The sequence below is a fragment of the Pleurodeles waltl genome, chromosome 1_2 (genome assembly GCF_031143425.1).
Source record: "Pleurodeles waltl isolate 20211129_DDA chromosome 1_2, aPleWal1.hap1.20221129, whole genome shotgun sequence".
Taxonomy (NCBI): Eukaryota; Metazoa; Chordata; class Amphibia; order Caudata; family Salamandridae; genus Pleurodeles; species Pleurodeles waltl.
The window spans coordinates 1,022,381,114-1,022,404,984 of NC_090437.1; the positions used below are offsets into that span (position 1 = coordinate 1,022,381,114).

At 47.0% G+C, this 23,871-nt stretch overlaps 1 protein-coding gene across 1 annotated transcript in view; it reads left to right on the forward strand.

Annotated features, from left to right (window-relative positions):
- The window catches only part of PDS5A (PDS5 cohesin associated factor A), an 831,005-nt gene that overhangs the window by 408,438 nt on the left and 398,696 nt on the right, over positions 1-23,871 (forward strand). Inside the window, exon 20 of the mRNA XM_069202018.1 lies at positions 9,642-9,765. Within this exon, the coding sequence (XP_069058119.1) occupies positions 9,642-9,765 (124 nt within the window). The remainder of the gene's footprint in view (positions 1-9,641; positions 9,766-23,871) is intronic.

Genomic DNA, 23,871 nt, shown 5'->3' on the forward strand with positions numbered 1-23,871 from the left:
ACTTGCTTAGCGACGCATCCAGCGGGACTAACGACCTCTGAGGACTCAGGACTGCCCTGCACCCAAAGGACCAAGAACCTCCCGAGAACAGCGCCACTGTTCAGAAACCGCAACAAAGAAGCCATTTTAAAGAGACTCACTTCCCGCCAGAAGCGTGAGTCTTCACAATCTGCACCTGATGCCCCGGCTCAAGTTCAGGACAATAAACAATGCAGAGAGGATGACCAGGCGACTCCAACAACGTGGACACCGTGAGTCGACCCCCACAGCGATGCCTGCAGAGAGGATCCAGAGGCTCGCCCTGACCGCAACTGCCTGGTAAAGGAACCCGCTGCATGGACCAAGCACTGCACCTGAAGCCCCCAGGACCGAGAGGAACCACCTACCAGTTCAGAGGTGACCAGCAGGCGGCCCTCATCCTAGCCAAGTCGGTGGCTGGCCTGAGAAGCCCCCCCCGTTCCCTGCCTGCACTGCCAGAGTGGCCCCCGGGTCATCCATTGCTTTCAATAGCAAACCCGATACCTACTTTGCACACTTCACCCGGCAGCCCCTGTGCCACTGAGGGTGTATTTTGTGTGGTTGTATGTGTGTTCCACCCAGTGCTCTACAGACCAGATTTGTTAATACAAAAAAAGTCATATCAGGCACCCAGACCATAGTGCTCTCAATTTAGCGATTTGGCTCCTGAAGTCATAACATTTGGATACCTAAAACTTCCATTATAATGCTTGGAAGTGCTCATGCAGGCACATAAACCTACTACTAGACAATGTTATTCTAACAAATGGAAAAGATGGGAAAAGATTTGTTTAATACTGTCAATCTAAAACCACTGATCCACTTAAAGCATCAATACAAGATACTGTATGTTACCTTCTTCATTTGCAAAAGTCAAATTTGGCTTTCTCATCCATCAAAATTCACCTTACTACAATATCTGCATACTTAGACTATTCAACACACTTCTCTATTCAGAGTTCCTGTTATTACAGCCTTCATGGAATGATTAAAACACATTAATCCACCTAGAACACCACCTTTTCCTTCTTGTAATCTAAATATCATACTTACCAGACTCATGGGTACACCTTTTGAACCCATGCACTCTTGTCAAATTCAATTCTTGACATGGAAGGTTGCCTTCCTTGTAGCTATTACTTCATTATGAAGAGTTAGTGAAATACAAACATTTACTCTTGAGGAACATTTTTTCCAAGTACACAAATATAAAGTTGTACTTAGAATAAATCCCAAATTTCTCCCAAAAGTAGTATCTCCTTTTCACATCAACCAAACAGTGGAACTGCCAGTCGTCTTTCCACAGCCTGAATAAGTTGCAGAAAGAGCTCTTCATACTCCGGATCTCAAAAAAGCTGTTATGTACTATATAGATAGAACTAAAGATTTTAGAAAAACAAAACAACTTGTCGTTGCTTTTTAGGAACCACATAAGGGCAATCCTGCCTCTAAACAAGGGTTGGCAAGATGGAGTGTTAGATGCATACAAACATGCAATATTAAGGCAAAAAGACCACTTTTGATCACATCTAGAGCACATTCTACAAGAAAGGTGCGTCTATGACTTTCTTAGGAAACATACCAATGGCTGATATATGTAAAGCTGCCACATGGTCCACTCCATTTTTGTGTAGATGTATTTTCATAGCAACAGGCCAATGTTGGCCAAGCTGTCTTACGAACACAATTTCAAACAACTTCAACTCCTACTCCTACACGCTAGCCACTGCTATTTTGTAGGAGGATTAACTGCTTTGTTGTCTATGCATAGCATGTGTATCTGCAGCTACACATGCTATCGAACGGAAAACGTCACTTACCCAGTGTACATCTGTTCGTGGCATGGAGTGCCGCAGATTCACATGCACCCTCCCTCCTCCCCGGAAGCCTGTAGTCGTTTAAGTTGTAGATACATTTACATTTGCATGGACATCTCTTTATATTCTTGTACTCTATCACTCCTTCCTTCACCTTTTGCCGGAAAACAATCTAAGAATGGAGTCAGTGCCCATGCGCACTGTAACCGAGAGGAGGATTCATTCGATCCCGTGACTCCGAAAAGACTTCTTCGAGGAAAAACAACTTGTAACACTCCACGTCCAACACTAGATGTCAGAAGAGATATGCATAGCATGTGAATCTGCAGCACTACATGCCACGAACAGATGTACATTGGGTAATTGACAGTTTCCATAGATGTACACTAATAAATAGTAAGAGGCATAAAAAGGTTAGAAAACAGTGTAAAATAGCAATAAGCAGTAGCCCTAGTAGGAGCCCAAACCATACACTAAGAAAGTGGAATTCAAACACAGGGCCCCCACCTAGGTAATTAAATCGTGTAGAGGGGAACCTGGAGTACTAAGGAAACCACACAGGTAAATAATGCAGTACCACCCAGCGACCAGGAATGCAGGAGTAAAACACTGTATTTCCTGAAAACCTCTTCAAAGAATGAAAAGAAGAAAAAAGAAGACACCCAGAACAGCCTGCAAGGAACCAGCAGTGGAATACCGAAGATGGAGACCTGTGTAGAGAGGGGACCAAGTCCAAAAGTGTCTGTGGAATCCTGGGGGAGTAGGAGATACTACCCACCCAGAGGTACCTTTTGAAGTTGGTCGATCAAGAAGGAAGACAGGTCAGCACTGCAGCCAGAAGCTGGAGAAGAGTTCCTGATGCGTGCAAAAGGTGTCCCACGCTGGAAGCTGGATTGCAGATGGGGGTCGGTGAAAGGTTTCCACCAACAAGCCTTGGCATAGGCATGCTCGCAGTTGGAGGAAAAGGGGTGCTGCCGGGATCAGCAAGTTCCAGGAGGGGGAAGTCACAGTGGACCCTCCAAGTCACAGAAGGCCACAGGAGCAGAGGCAGCACCCATAGGTGTTCCATAGGACAGAGACACAGAAGTCACTGAAGCAGCCGATGCTACACCACAAAGGTTGATTCCACGTCGTCAGAGGACCACGCAGAGGCCTTGGAGTTGCAGGAAGGAGTGCTGGGGGCTGGAGCTACATGTTGCCTGAAGTTCTCCTTGGAGGTGAAGCAGATAAGCCTTGGCAGCTGCAGAGGACTCAGTGCACTGGGATACTGTTTTGCATTGGGTGTAAAGTGCAACATCTGGTAGAGAGGACTATGGGAGACTCCCTGGACCACCACCGGTGATGCAAGACCCACACCACTTAGGATAACTGGAGATCCATGCAGCCGGTAGTCGTTGCAGCCAGGTACCTGTAGTTACAGGGGAGTGATGCCTTCACCCCAAGGGAGATTCCTCCTTCTTGTGCAGGCTGAAAAGTTGCATTCTTCTGAGGATGCACTGCCGGGGAAATGTTGCAAAGCTGGCAGGAATTCTGGATCCAATGTTGCAGAAGAGTCTTCCTTGTGGATCTGCAGCTTGTCGGTTCCTGGAGAGTCCAATCGCCAGGAAGCCCCTAAATAGCCCAAAGAGGGGGCTTGGTCACCTAACCAGGTAACTGCCTATCGGAGGGTGCCTCTGACATCACCTGCCTGGCCACTCAGGTGCTTCAAGGGTTCACTGCCAACCTTGGAATCAAGATGGCATAACCCAGGAACCCTCTGGAGGAGCTCTTGGCACCACTCCTGGGGTGGTGATAGACAGGGGAGTGGTCACTCCCCTTTCCATTGTCCATTTGCGTGCCAGAGCATGGACTGGGGGTCTCTGAACCGATGTGAACTGATTTATGCACAGAGGTCACCAAATGTGCCCTTCAAAGCAAAACCAGTGGCTTGGGAAGGCTATCTCAGTCATACCTATTTCCAAAGGGAGAGGGTGTTACCTCCCTCTCCCAAAGGAAATCCTTTGTTCTGCCTTTCTGACCTTGATCAGATCAAGCAGCAAGAGGGAAGAAACCTATCTGAGGGGTGGCAGTAGCTGGGCTGCCCAGAAAAGCTGCAAGACTGGTGGTAGTAATGCTGGGGGTCCTCTAAGGAGCCCCCAGAATGCATGGAATCATACTTCCAATAGTTGCAACAGTATTGTGGTATGATTCCGACATTTTTTATACCAAACATGTCCAGGTTTGGAGTTACCATTATGTAGCTGGACATAGGTAGTGACCTGTGTCCGGTTCACACATACAATGGCTTCCCTGCACTCACAGAGTCCAGTAAAATGGGGCCTGAGTTCATGGGGGGCACCTCTGCTAGTGCAGGGGTGCTCTCACACACAGGTACCTGCACCCTGCCCTCTGGGTTGAGAGGGCCTACCATAGGGGTTACTTACAGTGATCTGGCGCAGTGACCTGTAGTGAAACCGGGTGTGTGCTCCCGGTTCACACAGACTGCAATGGCAGGCCTGCAGAACCCTTTGCATGGGCTTCCAATAGGTGGCATAATAACTGCTGCAGCCTATAGTGATCCCATGGAGCCCCAATGCCCTGGGTACCTAGGTACCATATACTAGGGACTTATATGGGGGCACCAGTATACCAATTGTGGGAGAAAAGGTTAGTAGCAGCCACATTTAGAAGAGAGAGCATAATCACTGGGGTCCTGGTTAGCATGATTGCAGTGAACACAGTCAAACACAGGACAGCAGGCAGAAAATGGGAGGAACCATACCAAGAAAGAGGGTACTTTCATACAGATGTACATGCCCTTTGATGGCACCTTTCTCTTCAAAAGCAAGGCAGATTTGACACTCACGCGCTTCAAGGATTTTTGTGCCATTTCAAGGTCCTAGGGCTTTGCAGCGGCCCCTTTTCCAACCTCAATCTGCCATTCGTGACTATTGAAAAGGCTACCAGTTGCACCAACTGTTATCCGGAATCTGTGCCACGCATGCTGCTCAGCCTCTGCGTGGCAGAGGGCACAGGACCCACCGACCTTATGGGTCAGGTGGCCTGTGTAGGTTGCTGGCTCTGTGTATACTGTACCAAAGTAAGGTGAAGTATGCACAGAATCCAGTGGATTCCCAGAGTCTTTACAGAGGCTAAAGTTTTATCAGTAAAGTACTAATGCTCTTTTTTTGTGTTAGTGTGGACGAGCAGTTAGACTTATCAGTGGGTAGTGGTAAGCATTTGTTATACACAATCAAGAAATGAGGGGACATATTCAATGATTAATTCAGTCTCTGGGAAGCTGGCTTGGTTTGTGGTGGGTATCTATGGTACTTACACCTTGTACCATGTTGAGGTATCCCCTCTTAGTGCAGTGTAGGCAGTGTCAAGAAGCCAGGCTCTCTAGAGGTAGCTGTGGATGAGCAGCCAAGGCTTATTTCAGAGACATGCAAAGCTCATGCAATACCACCTATAGTCACACAGCACTTGCACACACGAAATAACCACACAGTGTTACTAAAATAAAGGTACTTTATTTTGGGGAGACACATACTAAAATACTGCATGGGCAATACTGTTAGCAGGTGAGTAAATACACTATTGTACACACCTTAGTTGTCAGGAAATAGCATAAAAAGCAGTAGAAAACCGTGCAGTAGCAATTTTCATTGTGAGCCTAGCGGAAGCCCAAACCATATACTAAAAAAAATGGAATGCAAGTGCTGGACCTCCTCCCAGATAAGGGGAACCTATAGAGGAGAGCTAGAGGAACTTGGAACCCCAAAAGGTAATAACCAGAGTAAACCCCAGCGACCAGGAGAGACGAGGTAAGTACCTGGTTTTTCCCCCAACCCACAGAGAAACTTTGGAAAAGGACTTTGCAAGAACCAAGCAAAACTGCAAGAAACCGAAGATGGATCCAGACAGAAGACGACCTGGAAAAGGAGACCAAGACCAGTTCCAGTTAGAGAGTCCGGTTGGGGCAGGAGCCACTTCCCACCATTCTAGATATCCAGGACAAGGTCGAGGGTGAAGACCAGAAGTCTGCCATGCAGCAGAGGAGCAGATCAAGAGTCCTAGGAGTGATGCAGTCCATTTGTTCCACGTCGGAAGAAGAGTTGCAGTCTCAGTGATGTGGGAAAACCACCAACAGGCCTCAGCAAAGGCAAATGTCGCAGAAGATGATTTGTAGAGCTGCCGGGGACCAGGAAGGTCCAAGGGGAGCCACACCAAGGAGGGGAGTCCTAGGCCCCAGTGTCTGTGCTCTCCTCTCTAAATTTGGTTACTGGTAAACATTTCACACCCAGAGTTGGCTTACTGATGCACCTATGTAAGTCCTTAGTATATGGTACTTAGGTGCCTAGGGCGTTGGTACACCAAGTGTCTCATGGGCTGCAGTAGGTATTGTGCCACCCGTGAGAGTCCTTGCAAACAGTCTGCAGGCCTGCCATCGCAGCCTACTTGAAATGGTGCAAGTACTCGTTCACCAGAGAGATACGGCTTGACTTATTTCCTGGTCCCTGCACTTAGATACTGTAAGTCACCCCTCTGGTAGGCCCTTCAGCCAACGGCTTGGTGAGTGTTCCTAAGTGTGAGGGTACCCCGGCATGAGAAGGGTGCCCCTACAGACCCCAGGATCCATTTCCTGGACTCTGTAAGTGCAGGTAAGCCATCTTAAGATATGTAGTGGACACTGGTCAACACGAGCGGACTAAATACATAATGACTTCTCGAACCTAGGCATGTTTGGTACCAAACATGTTGGAATCTCATAACTACACCGATTCCAGTGTTAGTTGCATGATATCATGTGTTCTGGGTGTTCCCTAGAGAATACCCCAGTTCTGCCTATGGAGACTTACGGGGTCCAGCTGCCAGCCCATGCTGCTTCTCACCCAGACACTGTTCTGCCCTCCTGCTGGTGAGCCTGACTCAGGCTGGAGAGGCAGAAGAAAGCATTTCCTGCAAGGGAGAGGTGTGGCCCCCCCACCCCCTGTGTATTAGGTGTCTAAGGGCTGGGGTGGCCTCTGAGTGCCACCAGACTGCTTTGAAGGGCACATTTAGTGCCCTCCTTGGCATTATACGGTTTGCATCAGTTCAGGAACCCCACTTAACATTCTAGAGCGAAACTACACAAAGGACAGGGGAGTGACCACTCCCCTGTCCAGCCCCTCCCCTAGAGAGGTGCGCAGAGCTCTGCCGGGTGGCCACTTGATTCTGCCATCTCGGAAATAAAATGGGTAGAGGTATCTGGGAGCTACCCCTAGAGAGCTTTTGTTATCTGGACACCTATTCACAATCATTGAAGGTTGCCTGGACTCTATATAGGGTGCCACACCTTAGGTGTACACCAAGCTCCTACAGGAGCACCATTGAAGTCTTTCAGACATTGTCCAGATCTTGAAAGCAGCTGCAAAGGACTTGCAGTGGTGGTTAGCAAACCGCAATAGGCCCAGAGTCCGATTCCTCTCCCTTCCCCACACAGATCTGACAGTAGTGACAGATGTATCACTCCTAGGATGAGGCAACCATCTGGGAGAGGTGGACATCGAAGGAATCTGGCATCTGGTGGAAGCGGGCCTCCACATCAATTTGCTGTATCTCCAGGTGCTCAGGCTGGCATTAAAAGCCTCTCTTCCCTCTATCAATAGAAAGATGGAGCAGGTATTCTAAGACAACACCATTGCCATGTGGTACTGCAACAGGGTATCTATTTAAAGGCAATGAATATGCAGCTAAAAGTCTGTATCAGATGGACAGGTTACTTACCTTCGCCTTATTTGGTAAAGACGTTAGCAATTTCCTTACCGATCCACCTATCCTCACTACTCTGCGAACAGATTTCTAGCAGTCGGGACTTCCCCTTTAGGGCCCAAGTTCTTCATTGCTCTGTGCTTCTGGAATGGAAATTCATGACAAACTGACATTCGTGCATGGGTGGTATATGTATGTATATAATATATTTGTGGCTCAGCCTTCTACGGGAGCTGAGCCGATTGACGCCACCTAGCGGCACGCTGGGCTACTGCTCATTACTGAAGGTAAGTAACTTGTCCTTTAAAACTGCTAATTCGACTTTGTCAATTTAAACAATTGCAAAGCCCAAACTCCCTTTCTATTATGTGTAAGTCACCAGTACAGCAGGCCCATCGAGCCCTAAGGCAGGTTGCAACATAATAGTAAAGTAGAGCATATGTTTAACGTTCTACCAGTACAGTCCTGCAGTTGTTGTTTTTACTGGTAGAAATATTGTAAGCCATATTGGTGAGTACAGAGTTAGACCGACAACTCACCTCTGCTAACTTCTGAATGGGACTACCACATTTGGTACTTCAAGGTATCAAAAAAACTTGCTACATTAAGGCAGTCTTGATATCTAAATTAATGTAAGATGTTACAACATACAGCTTTTAAAAAATTGTCACTCTGTTGGCCCCACTTTTCCAGTAGCCATTTACTGAAGTTGACCACGAGCAGCCTTCTCCCTACTTGTAGTCACATGTAAATGGCTCCCATGATAGGTAACAATAGAGGCATGCCGAAGGAGAAGGTGTTAACACCTTCTGGAAGAAAGCCACATGGGTTGTTAATCCAAAAGGCAAGTTTCAAGGAGGAAGCTGCCTTTGAAGGGCATATGGTAACCACATTCAAAGGCCTGCTCTTTTGTTGGGGTAGACTGCTTGGTGTGGAGCCAGAAGCCACTGGTGCTGGAACTTTATTGGGGACCGCTTTCCTTGAGGAGGTAACTGCATTTTGTTTGACCTTGCTGGCCCTCCTCGACTGGCTCCCTGCCGAAACAACTCTTAAGTAACAGGAAACCAATCTGCCAAAGTTTTTCTTGAAAACGTTTGTGTCAGATTCGTTAAATTTGGCATTGCTTGTTCATGGTTAAATGAAAAGCTTGATTTATTGTTACTTGTATAATCTGTATCTCCAAAACACTCTTATTGATCTTTTTCATTTTGGTGTCCATAAATTTATAAAACTATACTCCGTTTTTTTTATTGTTTTTTTTTTTATAAATCGGTGTTGGAGTTCTTAATTGTCGAGTTTTTGTTAAATTTTCTTGGTGGATTTAAAATACTTTCCACTGCTCCTTTGTGTAGACCTGGCTGCTCGGCGCTACAGCTACCCAAGTTTAACAAATAAAACCTATCTGGTCCTAAGGGAGTTGGTAGTGTGTTACATGGTGATATCTCACAACCACACCACTTACTCAAATGGGCTATGCATTAATGCTTGTCACTTAAACAGGCTGAAAAGGGGCTAGGGATAGTTCCCTCAGGTAGGATGACTAGCTTCCTTGAAGTGTTCACAGTTGGAGGGGCATATTCCCAAACACTGCACTTGCTACATGGAAAAACGTCTGAAGAAACATCTGGAAAGAGGGGAGCTCCGAGTCCTCATTGAAGGTCATGGGAAAAATATGAATTGATAAAGGTGCAGCGGGGTGGGCACTTTATGGCTCCAGTGACGTCAATGTGATGCGGTTAGTGTCAATTTAACCAACATCCTCTACCAGCGCCAAGGAGCTCTGTATAAAATTGTACATTTATCTCCGAGAAACATTTAGCAAGTGGAGAATGTTCAGGAAGCTAGAGTACTCACCAGGAAGATTGGTACTATAGAGAAGCATCCTTTTCGATTGTGGGATCAAGACATGGTATTCAAGGGTAAAATCTGTTGAAGTGACAAACTGTCTACTCAGCGACAGGCAATTTTTCATAGTGGTGTGTATATTGTGTAGCTTGTTAGCGCTGAAAATCACTTAAGATTAAGTGTGCTTCATCTACTTGAGTTTTCAGTGGTATTATAATTGTTTTGTAGGACCCTTATTCCGATTTTGCATCAGAAAGCAAAGCGAGGAACACCACATCAAGCCAAACAAGCTGTCCATTGTATCCATTCTATATTCTCCAATAAAGAAGTTCAACTTGCACAGATCTTTGAGGTATGTGTCAAAGTAACTTAGTGTATTGAAAATGTCTGTTTAAACTTTATATTTGAATTTATTTGGTACTTATAGTTGTGTGCTTCACTTTTTCATTTTACTCTTTAGTTTCTTTGACTTGTGGGTACTGTCTAGAATATTTGTCCTTAACTGATACTTTTAAATTGCAAACAAAATATTTATTGAGACCATTCTATTTCAATTGCTTGGTACATATATTTTCGTTCGTTTATTATGTGAACCAGTGGTGGCATTTGCTCTACATTTTATGATCATTCACAGGGTTCCATGTTACTAGGTTTTTATTAATTGTTTGCTTTCTAATTACTCAGCTCTGCAGTACCCTTTGTTCATTTTTATGAGTAACTAGGACTGGGGCCTTATAATGGAAGGGAGCCTGGACACAAATCAATGGTAAATGTAGAAAGTATCTCCGTTACTCTTTACTTAACTACTTTGGCGCACAAAGACATCATTTTGTGTCATGAAGATCAGTCAATTACATTCATTACTTGCTTACAGCACATACGTTTTTAGGATAATATATAGGAGCAAGGAACTTGAAAAAATTACAGTTACGTTACATAGCTTCAGTATTCACACGTTCATTGATTAAATAAACATTTATTTTTTTCAAAGAGATTCCAAATAAAACTGAAGATTGTAGAGGACCATCATAGTGGAAGTAGAGTAGTGCTCAAGATGAGGGGATTTACAATTTGATCATTTGTTGGAAGACAAATTAACTTCATTGTCTAAAAATATTGACTTTCAGGTGTAACATCAGGTTTAGAATTGTTACTGCAACATGTATCGGACCATAGAAAATATTTTATTTTTGTAATCTTTTTCACATTGTCTACTCTCACTGGAGGCTTCCATGCTAGTTTAAGATGATATTTAAGGTCATATGACCTTTTGGGATTTTACAGAGTTACTGTCATATGACACGTCTCAAATTGAAGTGACTTTAAAATAAGGTGGTGAGGCAGACCAGGTTTGAGACTGGTTGACTGTTCTTAAACTTGGCTGATCTGAAGATATTTTTCTTATATGTAAGTGAAATAGAAGAATATAATAAAACACTTGGATATCAGGTCTGCAGGATTAAGACTGTGTTCTTGTTGCTAATAGGTGCTGTCATCAAAGCTGATTTCCAAATGATGGTTTTTCTAATGGCTCCATTTACCTTAAGAGTCTCCACCATTAAATATTCCCCAGATTGCCAGACTAGATCTGTAAACTATTTATAAAATTGCTCCTGCATGCTGCTAGCCTCTGTGTCGGCTCTGTATTGTCCTGTAAGTGGCAAAGTGGAGCCACATATATGTGCAGCATGCACACGTCCGTTTTTTTCTTTGTCTTCCTACTCCGATCCAGAGCTCTGCTTCTAAATTTGTCCGTCTCTAGAAATAATAAATCCTGTGTTACGCCACAATTCCCCTTCTAAAACTAAAGATTTCAAACCATGCCATGACTCAAAAAGAAATGTTGGTTATGGACCTGCTTGAGGTCTCTCTCTAGTGTTTTGTCTTGAGACTTGCCCTAAGGGTGCCCTTATGCATTTGAAGGTGATCCAGGACCGTAGATGAACATAAGTCAAACTCTTTGCATGAGTCCCTCTACAGTTCATGAGCGCTGACTCCTTCGTTCTCCGAAGGTTGTTCTCATAAGGGGTCAACCTTGCATTCTAAGTCCTCCTGTAAATCTAAATCAAAGTCCAAGTGGAAGCATAAAAAAGTGAAATGGGACTTGACTCCATGCTGCCACTCCATATCTAAAGGAGAGCATGTCACAAAGTCTGTCTTTTTTCAGGTTCCCTGGTCACAGAGCTGATTCTCCAACTTATCCTGGTCCACCTGTGTTTCCTGGGCCATACATGATGCCTCAACAGATTTAGGCCTTCAAAGAGGCCATACTGCAGATTTGTGGCACATTTCTGGTTTCCTCTAATGAGCCTTTGAGTCTTATGAAACTGCATGGCCTTCCACCGCTGGCTGGTCAGTCCCTGGCACCATCTCACTGCATGGGACCCAAACTGGGTACTGTACTGGCTCCATTCCGTTTGTCTACTTTAGCTCCAGGAACTGTGGCAGGTTTTCCCCATTGATGCAGGTAATTATGCCACTTGTGTGGAAGGAGGTTCCACTGCTGATTTTGATGTCTGATCTCGAACTGACATCCGCCCATTGTTGACTGATTTCCCACTACGCACCAGAAGAGGATCCATTATCTTTTTGGCTCCAATTTGGAATGAAGTACACAACGAGTGGTAGATGATGATTGAGGTGAATGTGCCCCTGACTTTGTGAAGACAGTAATGTTTACATGGGCTTAACAAGAAGCCAGTGGGCTTAATCCTCTCCTGAGGCAGGGTTTGACTTGCCACTTGGACCACCAACAGCAGATATTGCATAATTTGCAGTAGTGATCTGACTGGCAGCTGAGAACCTGGATATGCATCTTTCTTCACTCGAGATCTAGACGAACGTCCTTTTAAACATTTTGTAGCTTGTGCCAGCCACTGCTGAGCGCTTAAGCTGCTTTAACAAGTCCCTCACTAATATAATGATGGGCACTTGGTCTAAATTATGTTCTTGGCCACCATAAATTGGCAGGTGGCCAGGCGTCACAGACTGGTACCTTCTGATCCTGATAGTTTTTTTTGTGTTTTTACACTTAATACCCTATCCCAGAGAACATGGTGATTCAGGCTTCAACCAACGAAGTAAACCTCAGTTCATTCCTCACGTCCCCTCTGAATAGGAGATCCAAGAGGATTGAGATGATTGGTGAACAAAGGTTCTCGTCTACTAGCCTGGCATTAAGGTCTGCACTGTGGTCTGTTTGAGTTTTTACACTCATGCCCTATGGGAAATGGTGTAGGAAAGTGCCCCTTTTTGACATGGTGTAGGAAGTTGGCTCTGTATGTGCTATTTCAAAGTAAGGAATAGCATGCACAGAGTCCAAGGGTTCCCCTTAGAGGTAAAGTAGTGGTAAAAATAGATAATACTAATGCTCTATTTTGTGGTAGTGTGGTCGAGCAGTAGGCTTATCCAAGGAGTAGTGTTAAGCATTTGTTGTACATACACATAGACAATAAATGAGGTACACACACTCAGAGACAAATCCAGTCAATAGGTTTTGTTATAGAAAAATATATTTTCTTAGTTTATTTTAAGAACCACAGGTTCAAATTCTACATGTAATATCTCATTCGAAAGGTATTGCAGGTAAGTACTTTAGGAACTTTAAATCATAAAAATTGCATGTATACTTTTCAAGTTATTGACAAATAGCTGTTTTAAAAGTGGACACAGTGCAATTTTCACAGTTCCTAGGGGAGGTAAGTATTTGTTAGGTTAACCAGGTAAGTAGGACACTTACAGGGCTTAGTTCTTGGTCCAAAGTAGCCCACCGTTGGGGGTTCAGAGCAACCCCAAAGTTACCACACCAGCAGCTCAGGGCCGGTCAGGTGCAGAGGTCAAAGTGGTGCCCAAAACACATAGGCTAGAATGGAGAGAAGGGGGTGCCCCGGTTCCGGTCTGCTTGCAGGTAAGTACCCGCGTCTTCGGAGGGCAGACCAGGGGGGTTTTGTAGGGCACCGGGGGGGACACAAGCCCACACAGAAATTTCACCCTCAGCAGCGCGGGGGCGGCCGGGTGCAGTGTAGAAACAGGCGTCGGGTTCGCAATGTTAGTCTATGAGAGATCTCGGGATCTCTTCAGCGCTGCAGGCAGGCAAGGGGGGGATTCCTCGGGGAAACCTCCACTTGGGCAAGGGAGAGGGACTCCTGGGGGTCACTTCTCCAGTGAAAGTCCGGTCCTTCAGGTCCTGGGGGCTGCGGGTGCAGGGTCTCTCCCAGGCGTCGGGACTTGGGATTCAAAGAGTCTCGGTCAGGGGAAGCCTCGGGATTCCCTCTGCAGGCGGCGCTGTGGGGGCTCAGGGGGGACAGGTTTTGGTACTCACAGTATCAGAGTAGTCCTGGGGTCCCTCCTGAGGTGTTGGATCTCCACCAGCCGAGTCGGGGTCGCCGGGTGCAGTGTTGCAAGTCTCACGCTTCTTGCGGGGAGCTTGCAGGGTTCTTTCAAGGCTGCTGGAAACAAAGTTGCAGCCTTTCTTGGAGCAGGTCCGCTGTCCTCGGGAGTTTCTTGTCTTTTCGAAGCAGGGGCAGTCCTCAGAGGATGTCGAGGTCGCTGGTCCCTTTGGAAGGCGTCGCTGGAGCAGGATCTTTGGAAGGCAGGAGACAGGCCGGTGAGTTTCTGGAGCCAAGGCAGTTGTCGTCTTCTGGTCTTCCTCTACAGGGGTTTTCAGCTAGGCAGTCCTTCTTCTTGTAGTTGCAGGAATCTAATTTTCTAGGGTTCAGGGTAGCCCTTAAATACTAAATTTAAGGGCGTGTTTAGGTCTGGGGGGTTAGTAGCCAATGGCTACTAGCCCTGAGGGTGGGTACACCCTCTTTGTGCCTCCTCCCAAGGGGAGGGGGTCACAATCCTAACCCTATTGGGGGAATCCTCCATCTGCAAGATGGAGGATTTCTAAAAGTTAGTCACTTCAGCTCAGGACACCTTAGGGGCTGTCCTGACTGGCCAGTGACTCCTCCTTGTTGCTTTCTTTGTTCCCTCCAGCCTTGCCGCCAAAAGTGGGGGCCGTGGCCGGAGGGGGCGGGCAACTCCACTAAGCTGGAGTGCCCTGCTGGGCTGTGACAAAGGGGTGAGCCTTTGAGGCTCACCGCCAGGTGTCACAGCTCCTGCCTGGGGGAGGTGTTAGCATCTCCACCCAGTGCAGGCTTTGTTACTGGCCTCAGAGTGACAAAGGCACTCTCCCCATGGGGCCAGCAACATGTCTCTAGTGTGGCAGGCTGCTGGAACTAGTCAGCCTACACAGATAGTTGGGTAAGTTTCAGGGGGCACCTCTAAGGTGCCCTCTGTGGTGTATTTTACAATCAAATGTACACTGGCATCAGTGTGCATTTATTGTGCTGAGAAGTTTGATACCAAACTTCCCAGTTTTCAGTGTAGCCATTATGGTGCTGTGGAGTTCGTGTAAAACAGACTCCCAGACCATATACTCTTATGGCTACCCTGCACTTACAATGTCTAAGGTTTTGCTTAGACACTGTAGGGGCACAGTGCTCATGCACTGGTACCCTCACCTATGGTATAGTGCACCCTGCCTTAGGGCTGTAAGGCCTGCTAGAGGGGTGTCTTATCTATACTGCATAGGCAGTGAGAGGCTGGCATGGCACCCTGAGGGGAGTGCCATGTCGACTTACTCATTTTGTTCTCACTAGCACACACAGGATTGTAAGCAGTGTGGCTGTGCTGAGTGAGGGGTCTCTAGGGTGGCATAATGTATGCTGCAGCCCTTAGAGACCTTCCCTGGCATCAGGGCCCTTGGTACCAGAGGTACCAGTTACAAGGGACTTATCTGGATGCCAGGGTGTGCCAATTGTGGGATCAATGGTACATTTTAGGTGAAAGAACACTGGTGCTGGGGCCTGGTTAGCAGGGTCCCAGCACACTTCTCAGTCAAGTCAGCATCAGTATCAGGCAAAAAGTGGGGGGTAACTGCAACAGGGAGCCATTTCTTTACACAAGCCCCCCCCAGCCCACAGGCCAGGAGACTCAGCCAACGCTGGAAGAGTCTTCCTAGTCTGTCAGGCGAGGAAGAGTAGAGGAAATGGCTGGTTTGTTGCAGGGCCTACTCTGCCTTACATCCTCCTGTTCAGGTCATTCCCTCTGGGGAACTGACCCACTTCCACAGTGATAGGACCTAGTCTGAATTGCCTCTTGTCTGCCTCTTCAATGTCTCCACCCATTCTTTCTATTTTGGTCTTAGAGGTATCCACCTCTGCTAACCTTATCTTGGCCAGGGTTACCCCTAGCTTACCCAGAGAGGTTACCCAGAGCTGGAGTAACCCCACCATGACCAATAGGGTCAGGGGGCCTAACTTGCTATTTGGCATGGGGTCAGACCACCATGCTAAGGATAGTGCAGCCATAAAGGCTAACACCCAGCAGAGGCCACTGACAGCTGTCAGTGCCCAGAACCACACCTTTAGCTCTTCACCTAAAAGGGAAGGGGCTAAGTTACAGGCCTCTTTGGGTTCAGGTTGCCTGTCTGCTGTATTAGAGTGGGGGGTTACCACATCTTGTAGTAAACACCCTTCTTCCACTCTTTCTTCTGTTAGCTGAGGAGCCACCCACTCAGGTTTAACAGTTGCCTGACTAGCCAGGACTTCTTGTGGGTCAGGTTGGACTTTATCAGGGCCATTTTTGGAGTTCTCCCCTACTGGAGCAGAATCTCCTTGGCTTGCTGTAACCTTGGCTAAAGGTTGTCCACCCTTCCTACTCTGTTTTCTTTTCTTCTTCTTCTGGGGCCTGCTTGCATTTACTGCAGAGGCAGGACTTCCAGAATCCTTGGGAGAGGACTGGCACTGGACCAGTTCCTCTCTTGGGCTCTGACTAACCTCTGGGTAGTCATTTCCAAGGAGACAATCAAGGGGGAGGTCTGTACTGACTACTACCCTTCTCCAGCTAAGAGTGCCACCCACTTCTATGGGTACTAAAGCCACAGGCCTCTTAGTGACCCTGTCTAGGCTAACTCTTACCCTGGCAGTCTCACCTGGGATGTACTGGTTTGAGAGCACCAGCCTGTCATGCACAATAGTGTGACTGGCACAAGTGTCTCTCAGGGCAGTGGTTGGGATTCCATTCACCAGTAGGTGGTGGAAGTGTCTACTTCCCTCTGGAATCTCCAACTCACCTGTTGGGCCCTGTTTCCAGTTGAAGGCTATGAAGACCTCCTCATCTGAGGAGTCATCTCCCATGGCTACACTGGTTACCCCTGGAATTTTGTTCTGGGGTTTGTTTTTGGGACAAGAAGTGTCCTTGGTGTGGTGCCCAGACTGTTTACAGTTGTGGCACCATGCCTTAGTGGCATCCCAGTTCTTACCCTGGTACCCACCTTTGTTTTGGGTTGTGTCTTGGGGCCCACCCACCTGTTCTGGTTTTTGGGGGCCTACAGAGGACTCTTTTTCTTTGTTTCTAGTGTCACCCACTTTCTCCTGGGGAGTTTTTGTAACCCCTTTCTTTTGGTCACCCCCAGTGGAAGTTTTGGTTACCCTAGTCTTGACCCAGTGGTCTGCCTTCTTTCCCAATTCTTGGGGAGAAATTGGACCTAGGTCTACCAGATACTGATGCAACTTTTCATTGAAGCAGTTACTTAAAATGTGTTCTTTCATAAACAAATTATAAAGCCCAACATAGTCACACACTTCATTTCCAGTTAACCAACCATCTAGTGTTTTTACTGAGTAGTCTACAAAATCAACCCAGGTCTGGCTCGAGGATTTTTGAGCCCCCCTGAATCTAATTCTATACTCAGTGGAGAATCCAAAGCCCTCAATCAGGGTACCCTTCATGAGGTCATAAGATTCTGCATCTTTTCCAGAGAGTGTGAGGAGTCTATCCCTACACTTTCCAGTGAACATTTCCCAAAGGAGAGCACCCCAGTGAGATCTGTTTACTTTTCTGGTTACACAAGCCCTCTCAAAAGCTGTGAACCATTTGGTGATGTCATCACCATCTTCATATTTTGTTACAATCCCTTTGGGGATTTTTAGGATGTCAGGAGAATCTCTGACCCTATTTAAGTTGCTGCCACCATCGATGGGACCTAGGCCCATCTCTTTTATTTCCCTTTCTATGGCTAGGAGCTGCTTTTCCAAAGCCAATCTTTTGACCATCCTGGCTAACGGGGTCATCTTCACTGGAGTTATCCTCAGTGATTTCAGAGGTGTTGGTCTCTCCTGTGAGGGAACCAGCATCTCTGACTATTATTTTTGGAGTCAGGGTTTGAGGGACCCTGTTCTCCCTAGATAGGACTGGTAGGGGGGAATTTTCCTCCAAGTCACTATCCTCTTCCTCTGAGTTGCCACCCTCAGAGGGGTTGGCCTTTTCAAACTCTGCCAAAAGCTCCTGGAGCTGTATTTTGGTAGGTTTGGGGCCCATTGTTATTTTCTTTATTTTACAGAGTGACCTTAGCTCCCTCATCTTAAGATGGAGGTAAGGTGTGGTGTCGAGTTCCACCACAGTCACATCTGTGCTAGACATTTTGCTTCTAAAAGTTGGAATACTTTTTAAGAATCTACAACTGGTTCTAGAATCTAATTCAAATTTTTACAAACTTTTAAACTCTAAAAGAAATGCTAAACAGGATCTAACACAAGGCCCTAGCAGGTCTTTTAAGAATTTAGAAAACTTTTCAAATTGCAAAAATCAATTTCTAATGACAATTTTGGAATTTGTCGTGTGATCAGGTATTGGCTGAGTAGTCCAGCAAATGCAAAGTCTTGTATCCCACCGCTGATCCACCAATGTAGGAAGTTGGCTCTGTATGTGCTATTTCAAAGTAAGGAATAGCATGCACAGAGTCCAAGGGTTCCCCTTAGAGGTAAAGTAGTGGTAAAAATAGATAATACTAATGCTCTATTTTGTGGTAGTGTGGTCGAGCAGTAGGCTTATCCAAGGAGTAGTGTTAAGCATTTGTTGTACATACACATAGACAATAAATGAGGTACACACACTCAGAGACAAATCCAGTCAATAGGTTTTGTTCTAGAAAAATATATTTTCTTAGTTTATTTTAAGAACCACAGGTTCAAATTCTACATGTAATATCTCATTCGAAAGGTATTGCAGGTAAGTACTTTAGGAACTTTAAATCATAAAAATTGCATGTATACTTTTCAAGTTATTGACAAATAGCTGTTTTAAAAGTGGACACAGTGCAATTTTCACAGTTCCTAGGGGAGGTAAGTATTTGTTAGGTTAACCAGGTAAGTAGGACACTTACAGGGCTTAGTTCTTGGTCCAAAGTAGCCCACCGTTGGGGGTTCAGAGCAACCCCAAAGTTACCACACCAGCAGCTCAGGGCCGGTCAGGTGCAGAGTTCAAAGTGGTGCCCAAAACACATAGGCTAGAATGGAGAGAAGGGGGTGCCCCGGTTCCGGTCTGCTTGCAGGTAAGTACCCGCGTCTTCGGAGGGCAGACCAGGGGGGTTTTGTAGGGCACCGGGGGGGACACAAGCCCACACAGAAATTTCACCCTCAGCAGCGCGGGGGCGGCCGGGTGCAGTGTAGAAACAGGCGTCGGGTTCGCAATGTTAGTCTATGAGAGATCTCGGGATCTCTTCAGCGCTGCAGGCAGGCAAGGGGGGGATTCCTCGGGGAAACCTCCACTTGGGCAAGGGAGAGGGACTCCTGGGGGTCACTTCTCCAGTGAAAGTACGGTCCTTCAGGTCCTGGGGGCTGCGGGTGCAGGGTCTCTCCCAGGCGTCGGGACTTAGGATTCAAAGAGTCGCGGTCAGGGGAAGCCTCGGGATTCCCTCTGCAGGCGGCGCTGTGGGGGCTCAGGGGGGACAGGTTTTGGTACTCACAGTATCAGAGTAGTCCTGGGGTCCCTCCTGAGGTGTTGGATCTCCACCAGCCGAGTCGGGGTCGCCGGGTGCAGTGTTGCAAGTCTCACGCTTCTTGCGGGGAGCTTGCAGGGTTCTTTCAAGGCTGCTGGAAACAAAGTTGCAGCCTTTCTTGGAGCAGGTCCGCTGTCCTCGGGAGTTTCTTGTCTTTTCGAAGCAGGGGCAGTCCTCAGAGGATGTCGAGGTCGCTGGTCCCTTTGGAAGGCGTCGCTGGAGCAGGATCTTTGGAAGGCAGGAGACAGGCCGGTGAGTTTCTGGAGCCAAGGCAGTTGTCGTCTTCTGGTCTTCCTCTGCAGGGGTTTTCAGCTAGGCAGTCCTTCTTCTTGTAGTTGCAGGAATCTAATTTTCTAGGGTTCAGGGTAGCCCTTAAATACTAAATTTAAGGGCGTGTTTAGGTCTGGGGGGTTAGTAGCCAATGGCTACTAGCCCTGAGGGTGGGTACACCCTCTTTGTGCCTCCTCCCAAGGGGAGGGGGTCACAATCCTAACCCTATTGGGGGAATCCTCCATCTGCAAGATGGAGGATTTCTAAAAGTTAGTCACTTCAGCTCAGGACACCTTAGGGGCTGTCCTGACTGGCCAGTGACTCCTCCTTGTTGCTTTCTTTGTTCCCTCCAGCCTTGCCGCCAAAAGTGGGGGCCGTGGCCGGAGGGGGCGGGCAACTCCACTAAGCTGGAGTGCCCTGCTGGGCTGTGACAAAGGGGTGAGCCTTTGAGGCTCACCGCCAGGTGTCACAGCTCCTGCCTGGGGGAGGTGTTAGCATCTCCACCCAGTGCAGGCTTTGTTACTGGCCTCAGAGTGACAAAGGCACTCTCCCCATGGGGCCAGCAACATGTCTCTAGTGTGGCAGGCTGCTGGAACTAGTCAGCCTACACAGATAGTTGGGTAAGTTTCAGGGGGCACCTCTAAGGTGCCCTCTGTGGTGTATTTTACAATCAAATGTACACTGGCATCAGTGTGCATTTATTGTGCTGAGAAGTTTGATACCAAACTTCCCAGTTTTCAGTGTAGCCATTATGGTGCTGTGGAGTTCGTGTAAAACAGACTCCCAGACCATATACTCTTATGGCTACCCTGCACTTACAATGTCTAAGGTTTTGCTTAGACACTGTAGGGGCACAGTGCTCATGCACTGGTACCCTCACCTATGGTATAGTGCACCCTGCCTTAGGGCTGTAAGGCCTGCTAGAGGGGTGTCTTATCTATACTGCATAGGCAGTGAGAGGCTGGCATGGCACCCTGAGGGGAGTGCCATGTCGACTTACTCATTTTGTTCTCACTAGCACACACAGGCTTGTAAGCAGTGTGGCTGTGCTGAGTGAAGGGTCTCTAGGGTGGCATAATGTATGCTGCAGCCCTTAGAGACCTTCCCTGGCATCAGGGCCCTTGGTACCAGAGGTACCAGTTACAAGGGACTTATCTGGATGCCAGGGTGTGCCAATTGTGGGATCAATGGTACATTTTAGGTGAAAGAACACTGGTGCTGGGGCCTGGTTAGCAGGGTCCCAGCACACTTCTCAGTCAAGTCAGCATCAGTATCAGGCAAAAAGTGGGGGGTAACTGCAACAGGGAGCCATTTCTTTACACATGGTCACCTCCATATTTTGGCTAATTGATGCAGTTTTGACTGAAAGTGCATTAGGTTCCTGCGGTCCAGGATCCCACTACCAGATCTCCTTTGAACTGTGCAGTTAGCAAACCTTTGGCATCCCTGTATATTATCAGTAAATGGTACCTGTAGGAAGTTGGCTCTGTATATACTATCTCAAAGTGAGAGATAGTGTGCACAGAGTCCAAGGGTTCCCCTTAGAGGTTGATAGTGGCAAAATTAGATAATACTAATGCTCTATTTAGTAGTAGTGTGGTCGAGCAGTAGGCTTATCAGAGGGTAGTGTAAGCATTTGTTGTACACACACAGGCAATAAATAAGGGACACACACTCAAATACTTAACTCCAGGCCAATAGGTTTTATGTAGAAAAATAAATTTTCTTTATTTTTAGAACCACAAGATTCAAATTTGAGGTAAGCACATAAAATGCAAGGTACTGAATGTTGGCATTGGACCTGTAGAATGCCTACATCCAGTCTCCAGATTCGAGGGCTGACAAAACTTGGGCCAAGGTGAGCATCTTGAATTTCTCCTTCCAGAGGAAGAGATTGGGAAGACGCAGAGGCTGTCCTGCTGGCCTATCTGCGTTACTAGAGGTTCGAAGTGGGAGAGGAGCATTTCCATTTTGCTGTGCTCCCCTAAAACCTCATAAGCTCCCCTTGGCGTTCTTGAAAGTGATGGCGGTCATGGATGCACACATTCTGAGGTTTCGGTACCAGACTTATTCTTTCTTGACAACTGGCTGTTGTAGGCGGGCTCGTTCCAAGCAGTAGTCAACCACCTGCAGACTTAAGGTGAACCTCCTGTCATCTTCAATATAACCATGCCAAAGTCTCACTTGACTTCTTATGTACTGTGATTGAGTCAGTGGGAGGCATCTTTCCCTTTCCCATCCAGAGCTGACGGTGGCGACCAATGCATCGCTTCTGGGTTTAGTTTGCATCTGGTAGAGATGGAGATCCGAGGCCTCAAGCTGAATCCTGGCTCCATATCAACTTTCTGGACCTGAAGTCCATCCACTTGGCTCTAAAAGCCTTCCTGCTGTCCTTCAAAGGGAGACTAGTACAAGTACTCATGTGTAACACCACTGCCAAGTGGTAGTGCAACAAGTTTGGGGGAGTCTCCTGGCCCGCCAAAGAATTTTCCTGGTGGTAAACCATCTGTCAGGATCATTGACTGGCTCCAGAAGACTAGCTGAGCGCTCGACGCCTAACAGATCATAAATGACAGATACATCTGGAGGTGGAGCACAATCTTTTTCGCAAATGGGGAGAACCTTGGCTTCATCTACTCTCCACTGCTGAAAACACATGTCAGTACTTCTGCACGAGTTTCCAAGACCTCTCCTGTTTAGAGGCTTGCTCCAGTTTGGGTGGATCTCAGGACTCGTGTATGCACAGGGAGAATAGTATCCAGAACTCCTGGTCTTGAGCACTTGTCCTTTGAATACACTGCCTGCCTGGGAGGATCTGCTGCTGCAGTAGAACATTTGGTACTCCATCCCGGCCTACACAATCTCCAATATTATGGGTAGAGATTGAGTGCCTACAGCTGAAACCTTTCAACATTCCCCCAGAGCTGATTGATGTCATCTTGACAGTCAGGTGTCCCTGTGAAAACTGTATAAGCCTGTAGTTGGTATAAATTTGTGGTTTGAGGCGGCACTCTCCAGATTGATCCGCTGCAGGCAAAGCTGTCCGATGTCTTATTTGTTCTGTCTCTCTCCCAGCAAGGCTTTGCTATGGGCACAGTGGAAGGTTGTTTTTGGCTTTCTTGGCCTTCAAGTGGCCTGGTCAGCCCTTCTTTATATCACCTATTGTGATGCTTTTTTTTGAAGGGCTGCATCATATGTTCCCCCTTCTCCTTTTGTGATGTCCAGTGGGATGTGAACCTCGTCCTTATTTATCTATTGTTTGCTCCATTTGAGCTGCTGACTAACCTTTTTTTGTTGCCCTCACTTCGGGGTGTGATTGAACATCCGGGTTTTTTCCTCCACCTTAATTCAGTCGTTTTTCCTGATAAACTGGTTCTACATACTAGGACTTTCTCCTCGTCTGCCAAACCATCACACTGTCGGTGAACTGTTCTATTTTACCCCTCTGAGGAGGAGAGGCTCCATCGCTTGGACCCTAAGAGGGGCACACTGCATCTAAGTTGATTGCACCAAGGACCATCAGGTGGACAATCAGCTTTTAGTGAGGTTTACAACCATCTCATGCTTGATCGTGTTTTGTATTAAGGTCTATGTGCCCATTACACCAGGGCCAAGGCAGCTACCACTGCTTTAGAACGTGTTGTCTCTGCCGAGACATATGCCAGACATCTACTTGGACATCCCTCCATACTTTCACAAAGCAGTATTGTCTGAACAGCGAAGTCCACCAAGAAGACCAGTTTGCCCGCTACATCTTGCAGGACCTTCTGGTTTGAGTCCATCCACAGCCCTCCACCTGGTTAGAAACTGGTATGGTATCCATTCAAAAGCTGAAAAACTTGCGGCTACAAATCTTACAAATCTTTTTGTGCAAGTAAATTCAGAGCATATATATAACGTCCCTGTAACTTTTTTTTTTTTTTAAGTGAATTTCTATCATTTTTTAATTCTATTTCCTAACTATAATGTCCCTGTAACCTTTGTTTTTTCATTGAATTTCTGTGGTTTAATTTTCATTACTGTAAGTTAATCCAATCACTGCCACTCATGGCTTGGCCCTGCACCCAACCCCTTATTACCACTCAACTCCATGCCACGCACAGCCTTTGACCGTGTTCAGTGGGGGTTGACCACAGGGCCTGGCATGCAGCCAGTCCCTGCGGCTAACCACCCAACCCCATGCCGCACATGGCCTTTGGCCATGTGCAGTGGGAGCTGGCCGCAGGACCGGTCTCTCTAGGTGTGAGAATCGGTGTGTCTGGGTGTGAGACTGCCTGTGAGTGTCTTGTCTGGGTGTGAGAGTGTCTGATTGCTCTCCAGTAGATGAAAGATCAATTCACAGCCTCAGAGGATTTCAGATTGTTT